At 42.3% G+C, this 17,137-nt stretch overlaps 4 protein-coding genes across 5 annotated transcripts; 2 read left to right on the plus strand and 2 right to left on the minus strand.

The window, feature by feature from the left end:
- Window positions 1-97: 97 nt before the first annotated feature.
- rnf170 (ring finger protein 170) lies at window positions 98-6,586 on the minus strand. 2 transcript variants are annotated; one of them, XM_076757359.1, is made up of 7 exons: window positions 6,364-6,571; window positions 5,472-5,635; window positions 5,247-5,322; window positions 4,553-4,667; window positions 4,241-4,314; window positions 3,891-4,022; window positions 98-3,495 (listed from the first exon to the last, which is right to left on the minus strand). In XM_076757359.1, the coding sequence occupies exons 2-7, from the start codon at window positions 5,609-5,611 to the stop codon at window positions 3,226-3,228; spliced, it is 807 nt and encodes a 268-aa protein (XP_076613474.1). In that variant the 5' UTR covers window positions 5,612-5,635; window positions 6,364-6,571; the 3' UTR covers window positions 98-3,225. The 2 variants fall into 2 exon arrangements, with proteins under 2 accessions (XP_076613474.1, XP_076613475.1); XM_076757360.1 differs by having other exon boundaries at window positions 1,871-3,495; window positions 6,348-6,586.
- A 204-nt stretch (window positions 6,587-6,790) lies between these two features.
- Window positions 6,791-9,401, plus strand: gpn3 (GPN-loop GTPase 3). The gene is made up of 8 exons (XM_076757358.1): window positions 6,791-6,996; window positions 7,154-7,262; window positions 7,651-7,818; window positions 7,965-8,089; window positions 8,240-8,355; window positions 8,632-8,728; window positions 8,823-8,951; window positions 9,050-9,401. Exons 1-8 carry the CDS (start codon window positions 6,949-6,951, stop codon window positions 9,113-9,115), a joined length of 858 nt encoding a protein of 285 aa, XP_076613473.1. The 5' UTR covers window positions 6,791-6,948; the 3' UTR covers window positions 9,116-9,401.
- Window positions 9,402-9,461: 60 nt separating this feature from the next.
- arpc3 (actin related protein 2/3 complex, subunit 3) lies at window positions 9,462-12,810 on the plus strand. Its single transcript, XM_076757361.1, has 7 exons — window positions 9,462-9,575; window positions 9,966-10,065; window positions 10,704-10,780; window positions 11,168-11,236; window positions 11,546-11,672; window positions 12,063-12,157; window positions 12,550-12,810. Exons 1-7 carry the CDS (start codon window positions 9,570-9,572, stop codon window positions 12,610-12,612), a joined length of 537 nt encoding a protein of 178 aa, XP_076613476.1. The 5' UTR covers window positions 9,462-9,569; the 3' UTR covers window positions 12,613-12,810.
- Window positions 12,811-12,990: 180 nt separating this feature from the next.
- On the minus strand, window positions 12,991-16,170 carry ube2g1b (ubiquitin-conjugating enzyme E2G 1b (UBC7 homolog, yeast)). Its single transcript, XM_076757231.1, has 6 exons — window positions 15,945-16,170; window positions 15,443-15,545; window positions 15,248-15,345; window positions 14,890-15,068; window positions 14,329-14,439; window positions 12,991-14,148 (listed from the first exon to the last, which is right to left on the minus strand). Exons 1-5 carry the CDS (start codon window positions 15,985-15,987, stop codon window positions 14,353-14,355), a joined length of 510 nt encoding a protein of 169 aa, XP_076613346.1. The 5' UTR covers window positions 15,988-16,170; the 3' UTR covers window positions 12,991-14,148; window positions 14,329-14,352.
- Window positions 16,171-17,137: the final 967 nt, after the last annotated feature.

Raw genomic sequence — 17,137 nt, forward strand, 5'->3', positions numbered from 1 at the left:
AAAAATGCTGAAGTGCGGCTTCATCTTAGGGCTCATTTCAGTTACCATTACCCTTGAGCTTGACTTGTACATATCAACAAACAAATGTATCTGATTTATCAATTAATCAAATATTTTATTTAAACAAGGAATGCTTTTGAGAGCAAGCTCTCTTTTGCAAATCACCACAAAGTATTTGCCACACAGACAGCTTGGGACCTTTGGGGCCCCAGACCACCAGGGGCAGTGGCAGCTGATCTCTTTGCCCTGAAAGTCATCCAGCCTTGCTTGCTTATCACGGGAGCGGAGAAAGACAGGGCATTAGCATTAGGTGTGTGGAAACAAATAATATATATACGTGAAGAGCCATCTGTTACATATTTCTGACATTATACAGTAATTTCGGGCAGGCGTTTCCAACCTGGGGAAGCAAGTTCAATTCCAGGGGTCGTAAGATGATAGCAAAGAAAATCAGTAACCATGTACTACGCTACACCAAATTATATTCTTCTCATTTCTTTTTTCTTCTTCATATCTGAATTATTGTACCACTTCGGGCCTCTGAATTAACTCAGTAAGACTGTTGTTGACTTGCAGCCGAAATGGAAGCAGACTACAGTGCGATTCGGTGTCTCATCTACCCCCCTTTCACTGAACAACGTCAGAACCAAGTTTGGGAAAGTGCACGGCTGAGTCACTTGTGCAGAAAGGCGGAGGCGGGGGTGTGCTCAGAGAGAAGCCTGCGTCATGCTAGGACAGATTTGTCTGGAGCATCACAGGAGCAGAGACACACCACCAAACTCAAGAAATGGCAAAAGTGTCTTGACTGAGGGTTTGTTCTGTCAATGTTTCACATCCTCAGTCACTTCGGGGCATTTTTCTGTGGGTAACCCTTGATCTTAAGACAGGCAGAGAGAGAGAGAGTTAGGAAATACAATATAAATGAGTTGTGTAGGTGTAAGCTTGTATGAGCAGAGAGGAGTAAATCCTTGCATCCAATTCCACATTTGTGAAATCTTTTGATATGTACTTGGACAATATCGCAAATAGAAATGACATCTTGGAAAATTCTCATGCAAATCGCACCAAAGCCCTGACTCTTCCAGTATTTTCCCACCAGGGTAAGACTCTCACCTAACCGGTTCTCAGCTGCAGAACAGCGGAAGCATTTACAACAGTTTGGCTATCCAAAACAAAAGGGTGGAGAATGCTCAAACACCCCAGAGACAAACTGGAGGAGACATTAATCAGTAAAGACAGTAAAAAGGTATGACACAGCTCGGCATGTGCCACGCCTTTAAATGAGACATTCCTAGAGGGAGCCGATGGTTGACTGTCTTTTTTTTTTGGTGTTCTGAAGCTGTCAAACTGCATCAATTTGACAGTTGAACTGCCACATGAGCCTCAGCCCCTCCCCTCTGCTATTCATGAACACTAAGGCCAACATAGGCTCAGCAAATAGATCCACAAGAAAGCAAATTGGACAGATACAGTTTGAGTTACAGCTCTGAAGTGGCCATTTTCAGCCTGAGGGTCAGGACCCCTGTAACTTTAGGGTGCCAGGAAAGGCTCAGCAGAAACAGGAAAAAAAAAGCTCTCTTTCTACAAATGGAAGATATTAGCTACTCTTTTTTTTGCTGTCTTGTCTGATAAACACAAAGACCAGAAAATGGAGTATCTCTCTTTGGTTGGACTGGCCAATAAAAGCTGGTTCATTTAAGGGATAACAAGTCAAAAGGGTTGAGAAAAAAATCCTCAAGAGCTCCTCTTGATGATGACTTCAGCTTACATTTCACATCCATGTAGTCCCCATGAAAACATTACTTCTCAAAGTAAGTAGTTACAAAAAATGATCTGAATTGCGTACTGAACAACACATGAACTTCATTTTCAGGTTTCAATTTTAGATTCATTTTTTATTTACTTACAGATATAAAAAGTCCCAAAAATAACTGAAGAATTTGAAAAGCTTTGTCTTGTGCTTGTTGTTCACCCACTGTCTCCGAGCCTGATTAGGACTGTAACATCTGCACAGGAGATAAACACCCACACAATTATTAGAATTTAGGTAAACTCAGAGATGAGTTTGGCTTCGGTTTGGCTTCCTTTTCTGATCGAGGGGTTGCTCCTCTCAGGGGCGGGGCTTACGGGCAGGCAAGCCAGGCAGTTGCTTGGAGCCGCCGGCCACTAGGGGGGGTCCCGGCCACTTATTTACAACGATTATTGATAGGCCTGGGCTTTCAGGGACCTCTGTTGGTCCCTGGACCTCACTTTGAGAACCACTAATCTATTTTTTCAGTATTCATCTCAAATGTCCTGGAAATTGTGCATTTATGTGCGCAAAAACCAAATTTTTGCAGCGTGCACAGGTGGGGTGGGGGCTTCAGGGATTTCTTGCTTGGAGCCCCAAGAGACCCCAGCAACACCACTGGCTACTCTTAACTCTTGAATTAAAATCTGCCAATTGAGAGGTTATTATTGCAGTGGTCAGGGTGTCCTGTACGGCTGCAGTTCATGTGGATGCATGCAACGAGGTCCAGACATCCATCAGATTTTATCAATAAATGTCAACTGTTGGAGGTAAAATGATTCAGTGATTTTCAGACAAGCATGAGAAGCTGCGTTTTTCAAGTCATCGTGAATATGCATAGTGACGGGTTACTTACAAGCAGGCTGTGAAAACCACAGTAAGATGTTTCCAGTAATACACATTTGTCTGACGCAAAACAATCCAGATGCAGACAGCCAAATCTAAATGCATATACATTAAGACACTGCCATCAATACAGTACATTCAAAAAAAATCACATTATATTAAATTATTGTCTCCATTATAATCATATGCACACTAACCAAATGACTGGCTTTTGGCAATGCTGTCATGGATTTGGCTGGTAGTAATGTTACTCATTGAGTCTGTGCCTGAATGGATCACAAAGATTGTCCAGCCGGTCTCAGAGCAGATATACACTACATCACATCCCTCCACAGCCACCCTTGCGCTGTCCTGCTGTTGATCTTGACCTCATTCAGCCTCTGAGCCATAAATGGTGAATTCTATGTACAGAGTCAACATTCAGAGGTCAATCTCTTGCAAACCCCTCTCCAGTGATGAAGTAACACCCCACGATTCAAAGTAAACTTCTCCGAGAGAACCAGCACTGTTGATCAACTGTCCTTTGAGAAATTATTCAGCCTCTACTTGTCCACCTCGGGCGCTGTGTTCACTTCTTCCCGAGAGAGCGCCTAGCCATTCAGTCTCTGTGTGACCACCTCTCTGTACATGATGGAGATGTACACAAAGAGGAGTAGGATCACGAAGAAATCGTCCATGAATCCCAGGAGACCGAAAAGTGCCTCGGGGAGGATGTCGAGCGGCGAGGCCAGGTAGGTGAGTGCACCAACTAGGCAGAGGAGAATCCGAATCCTGAACATCCAGAAGAGGCCACCCACAGAAAACATCTCTCTAAAGGCATGACGAAGCAGGGTGGGCACATCTCGCAGCCTGTCCATTAACTGAGAACACAGAGGAGGGAAAATATTACGAGAGAGTCTGTTCTAAATATACTCCTGCTTATGATGCGCTGCACATGTCAGTTAGCTCATTTGCACACTTGTGTGTTTTACCAGCAGTGCTACAGATCCTACAGTTTGGGGGGGCATTAAAACGAAAATTATCTTTACATTTTAATACTCAAAACAGAGCAACTGATACTGCTGTTAACATATTTTAAATTACATCTATAAGAGGTCATTAGCAATGTCTCTAGTAGCATCTACAGCCCACTTCTATTTCAGTAATAATTGCTACTCACATATATGTACACATAATTTAAATCTCAATATAAAGCAAGTCTGGGCAAGCCCGTAACTCTGCAGCTTAAATATGTATCTGGCTGTTCTATACTCACAGATCTTGGCTGGCCCGAGAACCTGCGGTTATAATCATTAATGTCTCTTAATATCAGCAGAGGTTCTGCATCTCCATCCTGGACCCTCTGCGGAGCGGCGTGCTCATGAAATAGCGGGAAGAGCAACGTTACCTGGACAAGGGAAAAGAAAACTTAACACGTGCCAATAGCGATGCCAAACTTGAATTGTTTGGCGCACACCTACATGGATAAAAACAAATGGGGAAACAGGAACACTGTAACCAGGGATAAACACAACTGAGGGTAAATTTGGAGGCAAGCAATGCTAAATGGTGATAATAAAAGCTCAGGTTAACTATTCTACATCCAACATTTATTCCAAGTCTCACCATTTGTCTGCAGATGGGGCAGTTGATAGCACCCAACCAGGTGCCATACCTCCAGTAAGCTATAATGCAGGAGCCTGAGCAGAACATGGACACAGCACAAATTAACTGTACAATTAATTCATCAGTAATGCTTTGATTAATTTGAATTTTTATATCTGAATTCTATATTCATTCTGACTTCTGCGTATCATAAAAAGCTAAGCTATGTCAGAATATGTCAACAGAACAAAGCTAAGAAAAATGTGACGAACATCTTCACTTTCTCTCTGTGATAGTGTGTTTTGCTTCGTGCACATCACTGAACAGTCTTACCACAGAAAAGGTGTCCACAATTGGTTTCCACAGGCAGAACGGCCTGTTGTAAACACACTGGACAAGACATGTCTGTGTAATACTGCTGCCTGGTCTCCGCCTGAGAATTTTCATCCTGACAGATTGAAATCAAACACATAGATTGAACGTTTGATTCGTGATCACAGAGATCACAGTCAACAATCCTGCAAAACCATGAAGGGTACTACCTTATTTCAAAACTGCAAAACACAAGGTGTAAAGTTATGTTTGAAAAGTGCAGAATTTGTTTGTGGTTGTTTGACTTTTATGTCCCCAACATTCTGCTACTTTCTGGCCCACTTGAACACAAAAAAATGGTTCTAAAACTAAAAAATTTTTTATACATTTACACAAAAACAAGTATTATTTTAAAGCGTTCTTCCTCCTTATACAGATAAGACACTAGCTTAATAATACATTAGGTAATTTAGTTCAGCTGTAAGTATGAAAGCGTCTTTAGCCTGCAAATTACAATATGACTCTCACTGAATCTATCTTTTCTAATTTCTTTTTTCACGCAAAACACAACAGGTACTGAAGTCGCAATGCTTATTAAAATTCTACATCCAGTTGCGAATTCATTAAAAAGATAAATGAAAGTTTCATTGTTTGCATGTTATCTTTGTCAACCACATTTTGCTCAGAATGGCTCGAGCTGTATTTGTGTGCCTACCTGCTCTGTTTGGAGCTGCTGTCGAACGGCTCGAACGTGCTCCTGATTCTCAGGATGGATGTTCTGCTCGTCTTGTCTAAAAGGTCAAAAGGCAGATATTTGGCATGAGAACAGTCCTCTGTTGAAACAGCCCATAAAAGGTTTGCAAAGTGACCAGATGAGTTTTATGTCCAAAGTTTGTCATTCACATAAATATCCAAGCATCATCCTGAAATTGCTGCTTACCTACAGAGCAGAGTGAGGAGGCCTGCGAGGAAGGTGACACTGAGCACCACAACAAACAAGACCTGGTTGCTGACACCCTCAATGAGGGTGTCCTCATCTTGGATCAGGTAGTCCAAGTCCCCACATTGATTGTCCTCCATCACCCACACTCATAGCCTACAACACTGGAGGACACAGAGGTTAGCATTTCACTGGACACTCTCCTGTCTTTAATGTGTAACTTCTCTCCTAGAAAAGGGGAACTTTGACTGTGTGTCTTCAATGACAGCAAAGTAAGAGAAGTCCTGTCATGTCTAACTTTACAATGTTACAGCAGATTTAAGGTATTAAAACGAATGGCATTAAGTTTCAAACTAGGAACCATGATAGGCTTGTTTCATATCAATTAAGCCAGCTGATAAATACACGTCATCCAATCACAGAAGATGTTCACTTTCCTGACATTATGAGCTCGCGCTGACGGCCGTACGCATACAATGAACTAGCTTCTCCCTCCACTGCTAGCTAACTTTAGCGATGGCGCAGAGAAGCCTTGACTCGCTACTACTGTAAAGTACTTTTGGACACTGCTGACGTTGATTTAACCGTAGTTGTGTCGTTTCACTGTCGGACGCTCCTCCGCCGTTGGACACTAGCTGGAGTTATTACGCACCGATAAGTTATAATGAGACGAACGGCTGGGCTTCTAAATCCGGGCTCAACCAGTGTTAGCTGCCCTTTAGCCTGGTTAGCCAAGAGCGTCTTGGGGCGAGCCGAAAAGCCACAGTAACGTTTGGACACATGAGCATAATACAGTTAATAAAGTATATGTCTCCTCCCAGTTACGTTGTATTATATTGCAGTACAAGACGGGGCGTAACGAATGACCTCACCTACCAATAAGAAGTCCTACCTTCCTGTCGAGGCTTCGTCAAGTCCATTCACTGTCTTCACCTGGAAACATTTTGCTTTCCAGCAGGGGCAGATGTTAAAGGCTCAGTCCGATCACCACGTCGTAAACGAGTAGCCAAACAGTCGCTTAATCAGGAAATATTTTGAGTGCTGGTGCGGCTCTGTCAGTTTGTTGATTACTCGTTTCTATTTTCTTTTTCTCTTCTTCTGGGTTTTGGCAACTTAAACGCTTCTAGGCGCACTATCGCCCCCACAGGGTAGTTGGTGGTTGGTAGACGTCAGATATTGACCAAATTTTAATACAAAAAAAATAGCTCTCAGAGTATCTCAAACAGTGTGTTATATATATCTATCTATCTATCTATCTATCTATCTATCTATCTATCTATCTATCTATCTATCTATCTATCTATCTATCTATCCCTTGTGTGCTATTTTACATGTTATCAATAGGTGGCAGTGGAGGGCGTTACAACGGCTGTGAATGTCGCCAAATACAAGAAGAAGTACTGAGGCGTCAGTCCAGAAAACAGCATGCTAAATTTTCTAGCCTAACTTTACCACAACACATTTTCATACAGGCGTAATGCCTCGTTATGCGCAGCTGGTGATGGGCCCGGCGGGTAGCGGTAAGGTAAGCTATCATTCAGCTATACGTCTTGAAATGCTTTCTTATGCTATTCGGCTCAAGCGCTAAGCTAAGGCATGAGGTTGTTTTCCCAAATACGCCAAGTTCAAGTTATTGCCTTCTTTTATTTGTTTATTGTTGGGTGTATTGTTTTCCATTTCAGAGTACCTACTGCTCCACCATGGTCCAGCACGTAGAGAGCCTAAACCGCTCAGTTCAGGTGGTCAACCTGGACCCGGCGGCTGAGCACTTTGACTATCCTGTCATGGCAGGTGAACGCAGCATGTTTTTAAGCTCACAAAAGCATCTGATTACAGAGAGTGAATCGTAGCGAGAACAGAAGGGTTATAAGATGAAAACACTAGAAGGTTAATGTAGAAATAGATTCAGATAGTTTATTATTACATGCTCATAGTGGGTTTGATTAGTGTTTTATGTCTGATTTGAAAACAACTGTGCACTGACATGTGGTTTGCTGATAATAGGTATGTAGACGGATAGATGAGTTGATCACATACAGTGCAAAAATACACTAAACTAGGACTTGTGTTAGAGTGACCACAAACAATCTAATCTTTGCTGTTTGATATTGCATTTAGTGCACTTACGGTCAGTGTGATTTTGTTCTTCAAGGCAACCTTATTGTTTCCGTGTCCTCAGACATCCGCGAGCTTATCCAGGTGGATGATGTGATGGAGGACCAGTCCCTCAGATTCGGCCCTAACGGAGGCCTGGTCTTCTGCATGGAGTACTTCGCCAACAACTTTGACTGGCTGGAGGAAAGCCTGGGTCATGTGGAGGATGACTACATACTGTTCGACTGCCCAGGTAAACATCATGGCAGAGGCATGCTGAAGCCAGTGCAAGATGGATTTCTCTCTCCTGTTTGTGCTGCATATGGCCCAGTATGTCGTGTTGCTGTGTTATGTTTTCACAGCTCCAACACAGTTTTGACAAGTGGCTTATTGTTGCAGGTCAGATTGAACTTTACACACACCTCCCTGTCATGAGGCAGCTGGTGGAGCAGCTCCAGCAGTGGGAGTTTCGGGTGTGTGGGGTCTTTCTGGTAGACTCCCAGTTCATGGTGGAGTCTTTTAAGGTAACATTCGACCTTTCCAGGATCTTTACCTGTTTATTTGAGTCCCTGTTGTGTCTGAACACAGATCATTTCTTCTCTTACGTTGCTTAATGTAGTAATGAAAGCAAGCCTGAAGTGATGTGAGACATCTCCCCTCTTCTCCCACTGCAGTTCATCTCAGGAGTCATGGCTGCTCTGAGTGCTATGGTGTCATTAGAGATCCCTCAAGTAAACATAATGACAAAAATGGACCTGCTTAGTCCCAAAGCCAAGAAGGAAATTGAAAAGTAAGTTTCATATATTCATGTTCATATGTCAGTTCATGAAACCTGCACCAATGATTCTCCTCAGTGTTGCTCAGACCAAGGAAGGAAGGGTTCTAGTGACAAGTGATATATCCTTCAAGTTAGCTTATTGAAAATAGTTCTTTAATAGTCCCAGCCTTAGCTATGTTGTTCTTCAAAAACTAAACCTGAGTGAAAAGGTAAGCTATTTTCTGAATTCTTGTAAAGCTTGCTTCATCTGGCCGCAGCATTTGTTATGCTTGCTTTCTTTTTCACCAGGTACCTGGACCCAGACATGTACGCAATGATGGAAGATAACTCCGATACCATCAGAAGCACAAAGTTCAAGAAGCTGACTCAAGCCATCTGTGGTCTGGTAAGTGAAGCACTTAATTTGATACTGCATTTCATTTTGGACTAGAATTTAGGATCATTTTAACAAGACTTTCTTTCTCTGTCTGTGTGTGCAGATTGATGACTACAGTATGGTGAGATTCCTGCCTTTTGACTGCACAGATGAGGAAGGTATTAACATAGTGCTGCAACATATTGACTTCTCCATACAGTATGGAGAGGACCTGGAGTTGAAGGAGCCAAAGGTGAATCTAACAATATAGTGTCAAGTAATTGCAATGCATTTTGCCATTTTTATATTATCATTCATTTGCTGTCATTCCCACCCTTCCCTTTTCCACAGGAGGTTGGTGAAGAGCCTGGTGACCTAAATTATGATGAGATTTTTCAAGACAAGGTGGACAGCTGACTCCAGAAAAAAGGACACTTGTCAGAGCTTAAAAAGCAAACAGTGGAGTCTGAAGAGCCAAGCTTCGCTATTGTCAAGCCCAAGCGGAGAATGGCTTGGGACTGCTAGGACACTGACAAAAGACTGACTCTGAAGATCTTGTATTATCTGGTGTGTGTTCAGAAGTTTTTAGTTTTGTATAGCTAACTCATGTTTCATTATTTCAGGACAGTGTTAAAATTGAGACGAGTTGTTATTAAATACATTTATTAATGCTATATTTTTAAATAAAATATTACATAAAGTATACAGCCTGACTGCCTGTGTGGTGTATTAGCGCCTCCGTGTGGCAGCTACGCCTCATAACATGTAGCCACTTCCTGTAAAGCTGAAGGGTGGGACAGGCGGAAGCAGAGGACTGAGGTGCTACTATTTTTCTGTCGCTGAGCAGTTGGACTGATATTTATCACTCAACATGCCGGTGAGTAAGTTCTACATTAATACTGACCAACAGAAGCGCGTACTGTGCGGTTTAGGGCAAAAAAACCTGCACTGAAACTCGCTGGGTGGTAACACGGGCCTCCGAGTTAACGTTAGCTGTGGTGACGTTAGCATAGTTGGCTAGCCGTGTTAGCAATTTGCTCGCAATTAAACGCTAGTGATGTCGAACGTGTCAGAAATTAGAAATTCGCCGTTGTTTACTGTTATGCAAATTCCTCATAGTATAGCATCTATTAAGTATATTGTTTGGTATCGTGGTAGCATACCCGGTACGTACATACGTAGCGGTAGCAGAGATGTCACCAATGCTATCTGATAGAAATGTAACCAGTTAAAAAGATGTGACAGCAACTTTTCCTCTCTTTTTAAGGCGTATCACTCAAGCCTGATGATCCCCGACACCAAGCTGGTGGGGAATATGGCTTTGCTTCCCCTTAAAACCAAGTTCAAGGGACCAGCCAAAGGAGACGGTAAGGCTGCATGGTCGTTTTTAATAACAAAGTGGAGTCAAATCCTCCTGATCTCTCACACAGACGCGTTGTGTTCAGGTTTTAATGGATTATTCACTTGCTCCAGTCATTTTTGTGAAGGGTTCATACATTGTTGTGACACGTTGCTCAGTTCCTGATACGTGCATCAGCTTCACTTCCATATATGGCCTAAAAAGTGCATCCTTTAGTTAAACTTCTTCATTACGGTCTCGGCATTGTTTCCAGCTTTGCAGTGTCTGTAAAACGAAGTGAGTGTCCCACATCTGAAGACTGAAGAATGCCCTGAGCAGAAAATTGAATTTACTGTTATAATTTCCCCATTGCAAAACCAACAAGCATCAGAGTATGCCACTTACCAAGTTGTTAAAAACTGGATGTTGTAATTGTGTAATATTTGACACAAGAAATGGTGTTTGGCAGCTCAAAGTGGTTTCTCAGCAGTTTATATGTCACAAATCAAAACTAGAGCATCGCAGAACAAAAAAAGATGTGCGTGACCCAAACAGGAAATGACTCCCTGCATTGATAGACATGCATGCTTTAAATGGTAAAGATGTATGCAAACACTAATTGCATTGGATTAATGTATGTCTTTATTACCTTTTTTTCCATTTCAGGCATAGAGTCAGACATCATTGATGAGGCGATCTACTACTTCAAGGCCAATGTTTTCTTTAAGAACTATGAAATCAAGGTAATACACGTATTATCACTTGTAAATTTAGCAAAAAGAAGAAACAAAAATGAGAAGAAACTTTTTATGACAGATATGCCATTTGGATGAGGGTCAAGCATTTAACCCATTCATGGGCTTGTTCCTGCATATTTTCTCTTCCCCATCTTTCTCTCTGTCTCTCTTAAAGCACCTGGGCATTTTCCACATGCCTCAGCTTGCTTCTTCCTGTTCCCCTCAGCCATGCATAGTTGCTCAGGATCTAAACTATGCAGCTTTTTACTGTTTAGACCTGGATGGAACTGTAATAATTACATCATGCTCTAGACAAAGTACACATTTTTTCAATGTGATTCCACATATTTCAGCCAGTAATGTATATTTGTGTGTGTAATGTTTTTCTTTCAGAATGAGGCGGACAGGACGCTGATCTATGTCACACTCTACATTTCTGAATGCCTCAAGAAGCTACAGAAGGTAAATTACATGATGTTCAGGTACAAGGTGTGCAGTGGTGGTTGTCTCCACTTTCCACTGACGTCTTGCAAATCTTTAGATGTGTAGCAACAATTAAAAAGGCTTTTGTTAAAGTAGGTGTTTGAAACCAAGAGCAGACGACTCACAGGGGCTTACTAAATGGTTTTTAGGGCGTCATTAAATGATAAGTAGAATGGTTTTTTTTGGTCAAACACAGGAAGCAGGAATTAACTGCTTGAATGCTTATTCAAATGGGTGTCAGAGAAACAGGAGACTAACCCTTTGTACTTGTCTATGCGCCCTTTACAGTGCAGCTCCAGGAGCCAGGGAGAGAAGGAGATGTACACTCTGGGTATCACTAACTTTCCCATTCCAGGAGAACCTGGCTTCCCACTGAATGCCATGTATGTCAAACCTGCGAACAAGCAGGAGGAAGGTAAGAACCAGTGCCATAAAGTCTCGCCCAGCTGGACATTTCCCCATTCATACTGATTGTGAGCAGTGAATGTTTAAGGCCCATTAATGCTGTACTCCGAATTAGCGCCAGTTTCCTTGTACCCTTCTCATATTTCATCTGATTCCCGGCTTGAAGTAATATCAAGCCAGAAATAGCAATGCTGACCAGAGCTGCTTCAGCTTGAAGCGCCGTTTCATGCTTGTGTGGTGTCCCTCAGCCTCGCTCTTATACAGTATGAGCTCTGTTGTGTTTTCTACAAAGAACATATTCAAGGTATGAGGTCAGCGATTTAAGCAGTGTTCAAGGACCCCTTTCCTAGTTTTGATGTAGTGGTAATGATCATAACGCTGCTTCTGCAACCACTTCCAGATACTATGAGGGCGTACCTCCAGCAGATCCGTCAGGAGACCGGCTTGAGGCTATGTGACCGTGTGTTTGACCCCCAGACAGACAAACCCAGCAAGGTGAGTCCGACTTCTTTATATGCACATAGCATTCACACCAGGTATCTGGCAATTCTCCTAAATTATGAACTGGTTTCGTGAGGCAAGGTGCATCGGTCATACCGGCTGCGACCCACATTTCCTGCATTTAAGCCAAATTAACCAGGAAAATGTAACCTTTATTCATAATACAATCACGAGTTAACTGCACCGAAGACTGTTTACATTGTAATGTGAAATTAGGCTTTGTTACTCAAGAAGAGGACATGATAGAAAATTGAGCCATAGCTTCTGTCCAGCATCATCAGCACAGTGATGTGATCGTCTGGCATCAAGGTTTTTTTTTTTCCCTATCTTGCCACAGAGTGCAGAAGCTTTGGACACTTGTCATAACTGAGCTTTGTCTCTTTCAGTGGTGGGTGTGCTTTGTCAAGAAGCAGTTCATGAACAAAAGTCTGTCAGCTCCCGGACAGTGAGCGACTCAGGACCCCCAGTTTCTATTCTACACCTGCAGGATGGATGGATGGAGTTTTTCTTTGGGTGGGGTGTGCTTTTGTGTTCCTCGGATGATTTTATACTCTTTCAGTTTAAGGATATCTCTTCGGTTGTCTGGATGTTGACCATATTGAGCTGGTACTTAATTCAATAAAGCAGTGATGGAGATTGGACAATAACATGGGTCATAATGTGTTTTGTTGTTATTGCACCTCACACTGAAAACGAGGCAGACATCGAGGCCTGATTAACAGTAACACTGAATGAAGTTAAATCTGAATTCAAGCACTGAATACATCTGTTAACTTAAGATGACGACTTAGTGGAGGGGTAGAAAGAGTTCACCAGTCAGTCAGCACTGTCCACAATGAGATTTATTACTTGTTTTCACAATGTAAAATTCACTGACTTGAAGAGTGGGTGCAACTGCATACCTATTATTCAACAAATCATGTCCTAACCAGACATAAAAATTGCTCTTACTGTTGTTTAACTGATAGCAATGATGGCTGCATTCTTTTCCCAGTAAGCTGCGTCAGTGAGCCAGAAGCAGCAAAACGGAATTCAGCCATCATTGATTTAATCACGTGCACCTGTGGCTTGTGTGAAAAAGGCCTATTTAAAGTGCTACTGTTCAGTATCGACACAGGCCCTCTCCCACAGGCAAGCTGAATGCATTTTCTCCGTACAGGTGCACTGTTCAAAAAGGTTTGACAGTTTTCCAAACAAAGACAAGTAGTTCATATTTACACAGGTACAAAATGTAGCATGTACATTAAAAATATATCGGATTATTGTCTTTGGTTTGTGCACAATAGTTTATCTAGATTCAAAACGAGCCTTCAGATGCAGGCCTTACTGGAGATAGGTTTCCTTCGCTGGCAGTCAAAGTTAAGGCAGTGCTGGGTGTCAAGTTTCCCCCCTCGGGGAGAGGAGGAACACTCTCTGCAGAACACTCAGTGTCCGGGGAAAGGAAAAGTTGTATTTCCATCCCTTTCATGACTGCAAATACTCCAAAATTGCATAATTGATGAAATAACTGTAGAATGGTTGGCTCAGTGTGGCAGGCTGAAAATAAAAATAAAAACCTCCATAACAGACAAAATGCATCTTAAAATAATCTCACTCTAAATAAATAGGTAAAATAAAGTAAACTAACTTTAGAAAATGGGGCATTTATCAGAGGCGACCGATAAGTATGTACATAACAGAATAAGGATTAGTCTGTATAATTCGCACTTGCCTTTAGTCCACCAGCTGCGAATGGTGGAAAATGGTGCAAAATCAGAAAGTAAAATTGAACTTTTGGCAGCAAGAATGCCACTGCCACTCAGCAATATTCGGAAATATCAACAACTCTCAAACTGCAAGACACAAATTAGTAGAGAAAAAAGGGTTTATACATGTTCGTCTCTGTGAGTCTTCTTCTTTGGGAGGCTAGTTGATGTTGGTGAAGTTGTGCCCCGTGGTCATCTCGCCCACTTCGGAGTAACCAGTTGTCAAAGCTCCTGTGCAACCTGAAACAAAACGAACATCTCAGTTTGGGTAGCACCACTGGTTAATGCTGTGTACACCTAAAGCGTGACACTTATATAGTTTTACAAGGAAAGACATCATCTTGATGAGCAGCAACAGTAACTTCACACATCCAAAATACCTCTTCAGCGTGATGAACCCTGACAGGTGGCTTCACTTACTGTGTTGACGACTGGAGTGTGACCTTAGTCGAAAGCCATCTCTTGACTCCTCCGCACACAGCGTGCCACCTTTTTCTTAAAAACTCCTCTAGGATCCTCCCTCCACTCTTTCTGTAGGACAGAACAAACACCCTTACACTTCCTCTTCTGCTTACTTCTTGACCACACATTTTGCACATAAGTTAGCAGCACAGCAGACAGACGCTTACTTCACTTCAAATTTAACTTTAAACTATTGCGTTTTTCTGTCCCAAGGCAGCACCTCTGGATAATAACATAAGCCCATTTAACCCAACCAAGCATCAACGGGGCTTTGACAGGCTGTGATTTGCACACCGCAGGGATCCACGTCACTCAGCCCACTTGTTTGGATTTCCATTAGAAAAGCAAGACTAAACGGCACTGACTAAATATTGTCGGCTTTTTGTACCTTTGGACACATTGCACAGTTGTCCACGCGTATACATACATTACGGACACACAGATGAGGAATAAAATGCCCTCTACTGCAGATTAAGTCTGGGATATACATCACTGGTAAAACAGACAGTAGGCACTTACAGCTGCATCCACATTGGCAGGAGAGTCTCCATTGGGGTCTGCCAGCATGGAGATAACGCTGATCATGATGGTCTCTACTGTATGGATTGGCAGCCAGCGCTCTTCGGGCTTCTCATAGCCATACTTGTCCTCGCCAGGTTCGTGCAGGATGGAGATGCAGACGTCGCCATTTTTTGCCACTGGCAGAAAACAAGAATACAGAGAGATTGCAGACCTGTCTGTGATCAGATACCATACTGCAGCTCTACACTGGCTGACAACTGAGAAAACTCAAACTCAACACATTTACTACAGAAGCCATTTAAGAGAATTTGGAAATCTTTTCATGGGATTTCAACCATGTGAAGGTAGTTCTTACCATTTGGATGCCAGATTTCTGTGACAAACTTCATCTTTGGAGGCCTCAACGGATAGTCACGGGGGAAAGTTAAGGTGGCTTTGAAGAAACCTCCTTCACTACAAACGACAAACAGATGCACAGCAGGGATTATGAGAGGACACAGAGCTCAGCCACAGGGTGAATGTGAGTTCACTGGTAAACATTTTCACTCACAATAACGTGTCTTGAGGCCCGATGACGACCACTTCCCACTGATAGATGTCATCATCGTCTACAAGACCGGCAGAGAAGCCTTCCACTGGGTTCTTGTTGAGCTCTGACATAGAAATCAGAATCAGACGCACCAGTGACCAACAACATAAAATTAAATTGAAATACATATAGACACGTATACATGTCTAGAAACAGGATCCTTATTGACAGTGATAGTGCTTGATGACATGTACTTTAAAAACGGTGTCATCGACCGATGATGGTGTGTGTGTGGTGACTGAAATGCTTTCAGTGGTTATTGAGCAATAACAGCTAGCTTTAGTCATATCCTCTCGAACAGCTGTCTGGTACCAAGTTACGCTATCTATAACGTTACACGTGCAGTTCAACTTTGTTGTCACGAGCTGTTATCTGTACGTAACAACGTAAGCCAAACAACTAAAACAACGGACAAATGAAGTACAGTAAAACAAGCTCTAGTAGCAACAGTTAGCCAACTTACCTGCTAATTGTTTACGTAGTAACAACGAGGACTGTTCCGTCATTTTATAGCTACTGGTATATCTTTCTTAACTGTTATTTGTGTAAATTAATGCCAACTAACGGTCAAACTGTCAACGCGGTTAAATTAATCATCGGGTAAAGAAAGTAAAGCTCACGGTCCACGTTTTCTTCTCGTCTGTCCGTCTGTCTGACAACACCAATAATATCAGTCAAAAAAAAACGGCAACCCGGAAAACAGTTTTCCCTCTCAGTAATCTTTCAGGCAACTTCGCTTCCTGGCTTGGTATTGTCCTCAGTCCGGTCCACCAATTAAATGAAAGTTAAAGTTAGGGCCATGGGTGGAATGTAGGGCTGTTGATTTTGTCAAAAGTGGTGTAATTCTTTTGTGTACTTCAGCCAGTGAAGGAAGTGCTGCCTGTTAGGCTAAACCCAGGAATTAACTTTCCCATTATAATTCTTCCTCTCCGTGTTGCTTTGCAGCAGGCTATTCCCGCTTTGTTGCATTACTGCCACTAACCGGTTGTAATGAGTACTACACGTTCTCTGTTTTTATTTGTACACGAAGAAATGGTTTTCCCGGTTTGGTGTGGAGGAACTTCACAGGCCTGCACACAGGACCTGTAGTTTACAAAATCTGCCATGCTGCCTATTTTACAGATTAAGTGTGCAGTAGTTTTAGACGCTATATTTAAATTTGACTACCTCTTAAATGAAAACTACCATAAAATCAACCAGTATTTCCCCACCACATTTATATTCCTGGTCGTGTATGCTTTAATCACCTGAGCAAATATAGCCATAGCCTATAAAAAAAGGATCCTATTCTTTACTGTCTTTATTACCTCACCACTTACCTACAAAACATGTTCCCTGCTGAAATGATGGCATACCATACTTTCCTTCTCTCGCTCCCTCTGACATCTCCTTGTTGCTGTTTCCCGTACTATATACCACTTTCAGATCCCTTTAAGACAGCATTCAAATCCCCCTCATCTCACTCTCTGCTTTACTCGTGACATCCAAAACCTCATAGCGTTCAATGGCTAACTTTGCTTGAATCTCTAAAAACACCAAAGCACTCCCTACATCCACTCGATATAGTGCCACCAAACGCTCTGAAAAGATTTCAGGCTTGACCAAAGCTCATCCCCCCTAGTGGTGCTCTCAGTGCATCGACTGAAAGAAAATACC

This window comes from Chaetodon auriga, chromosome 19 (genome assembly GCF_051107435.1).
Source record: "Chaetodon auriga isolate fChaAug3 chromosome 19, fChaAug3.hap1, whole genome shotgun sequence".
Lineage (NCBI taxonomy): Eukaryota > Metazoa > Chordata > Actinopteri > Chaetodontiformes > Chaetodontidae > Chaetodon > Chaetodon auriga.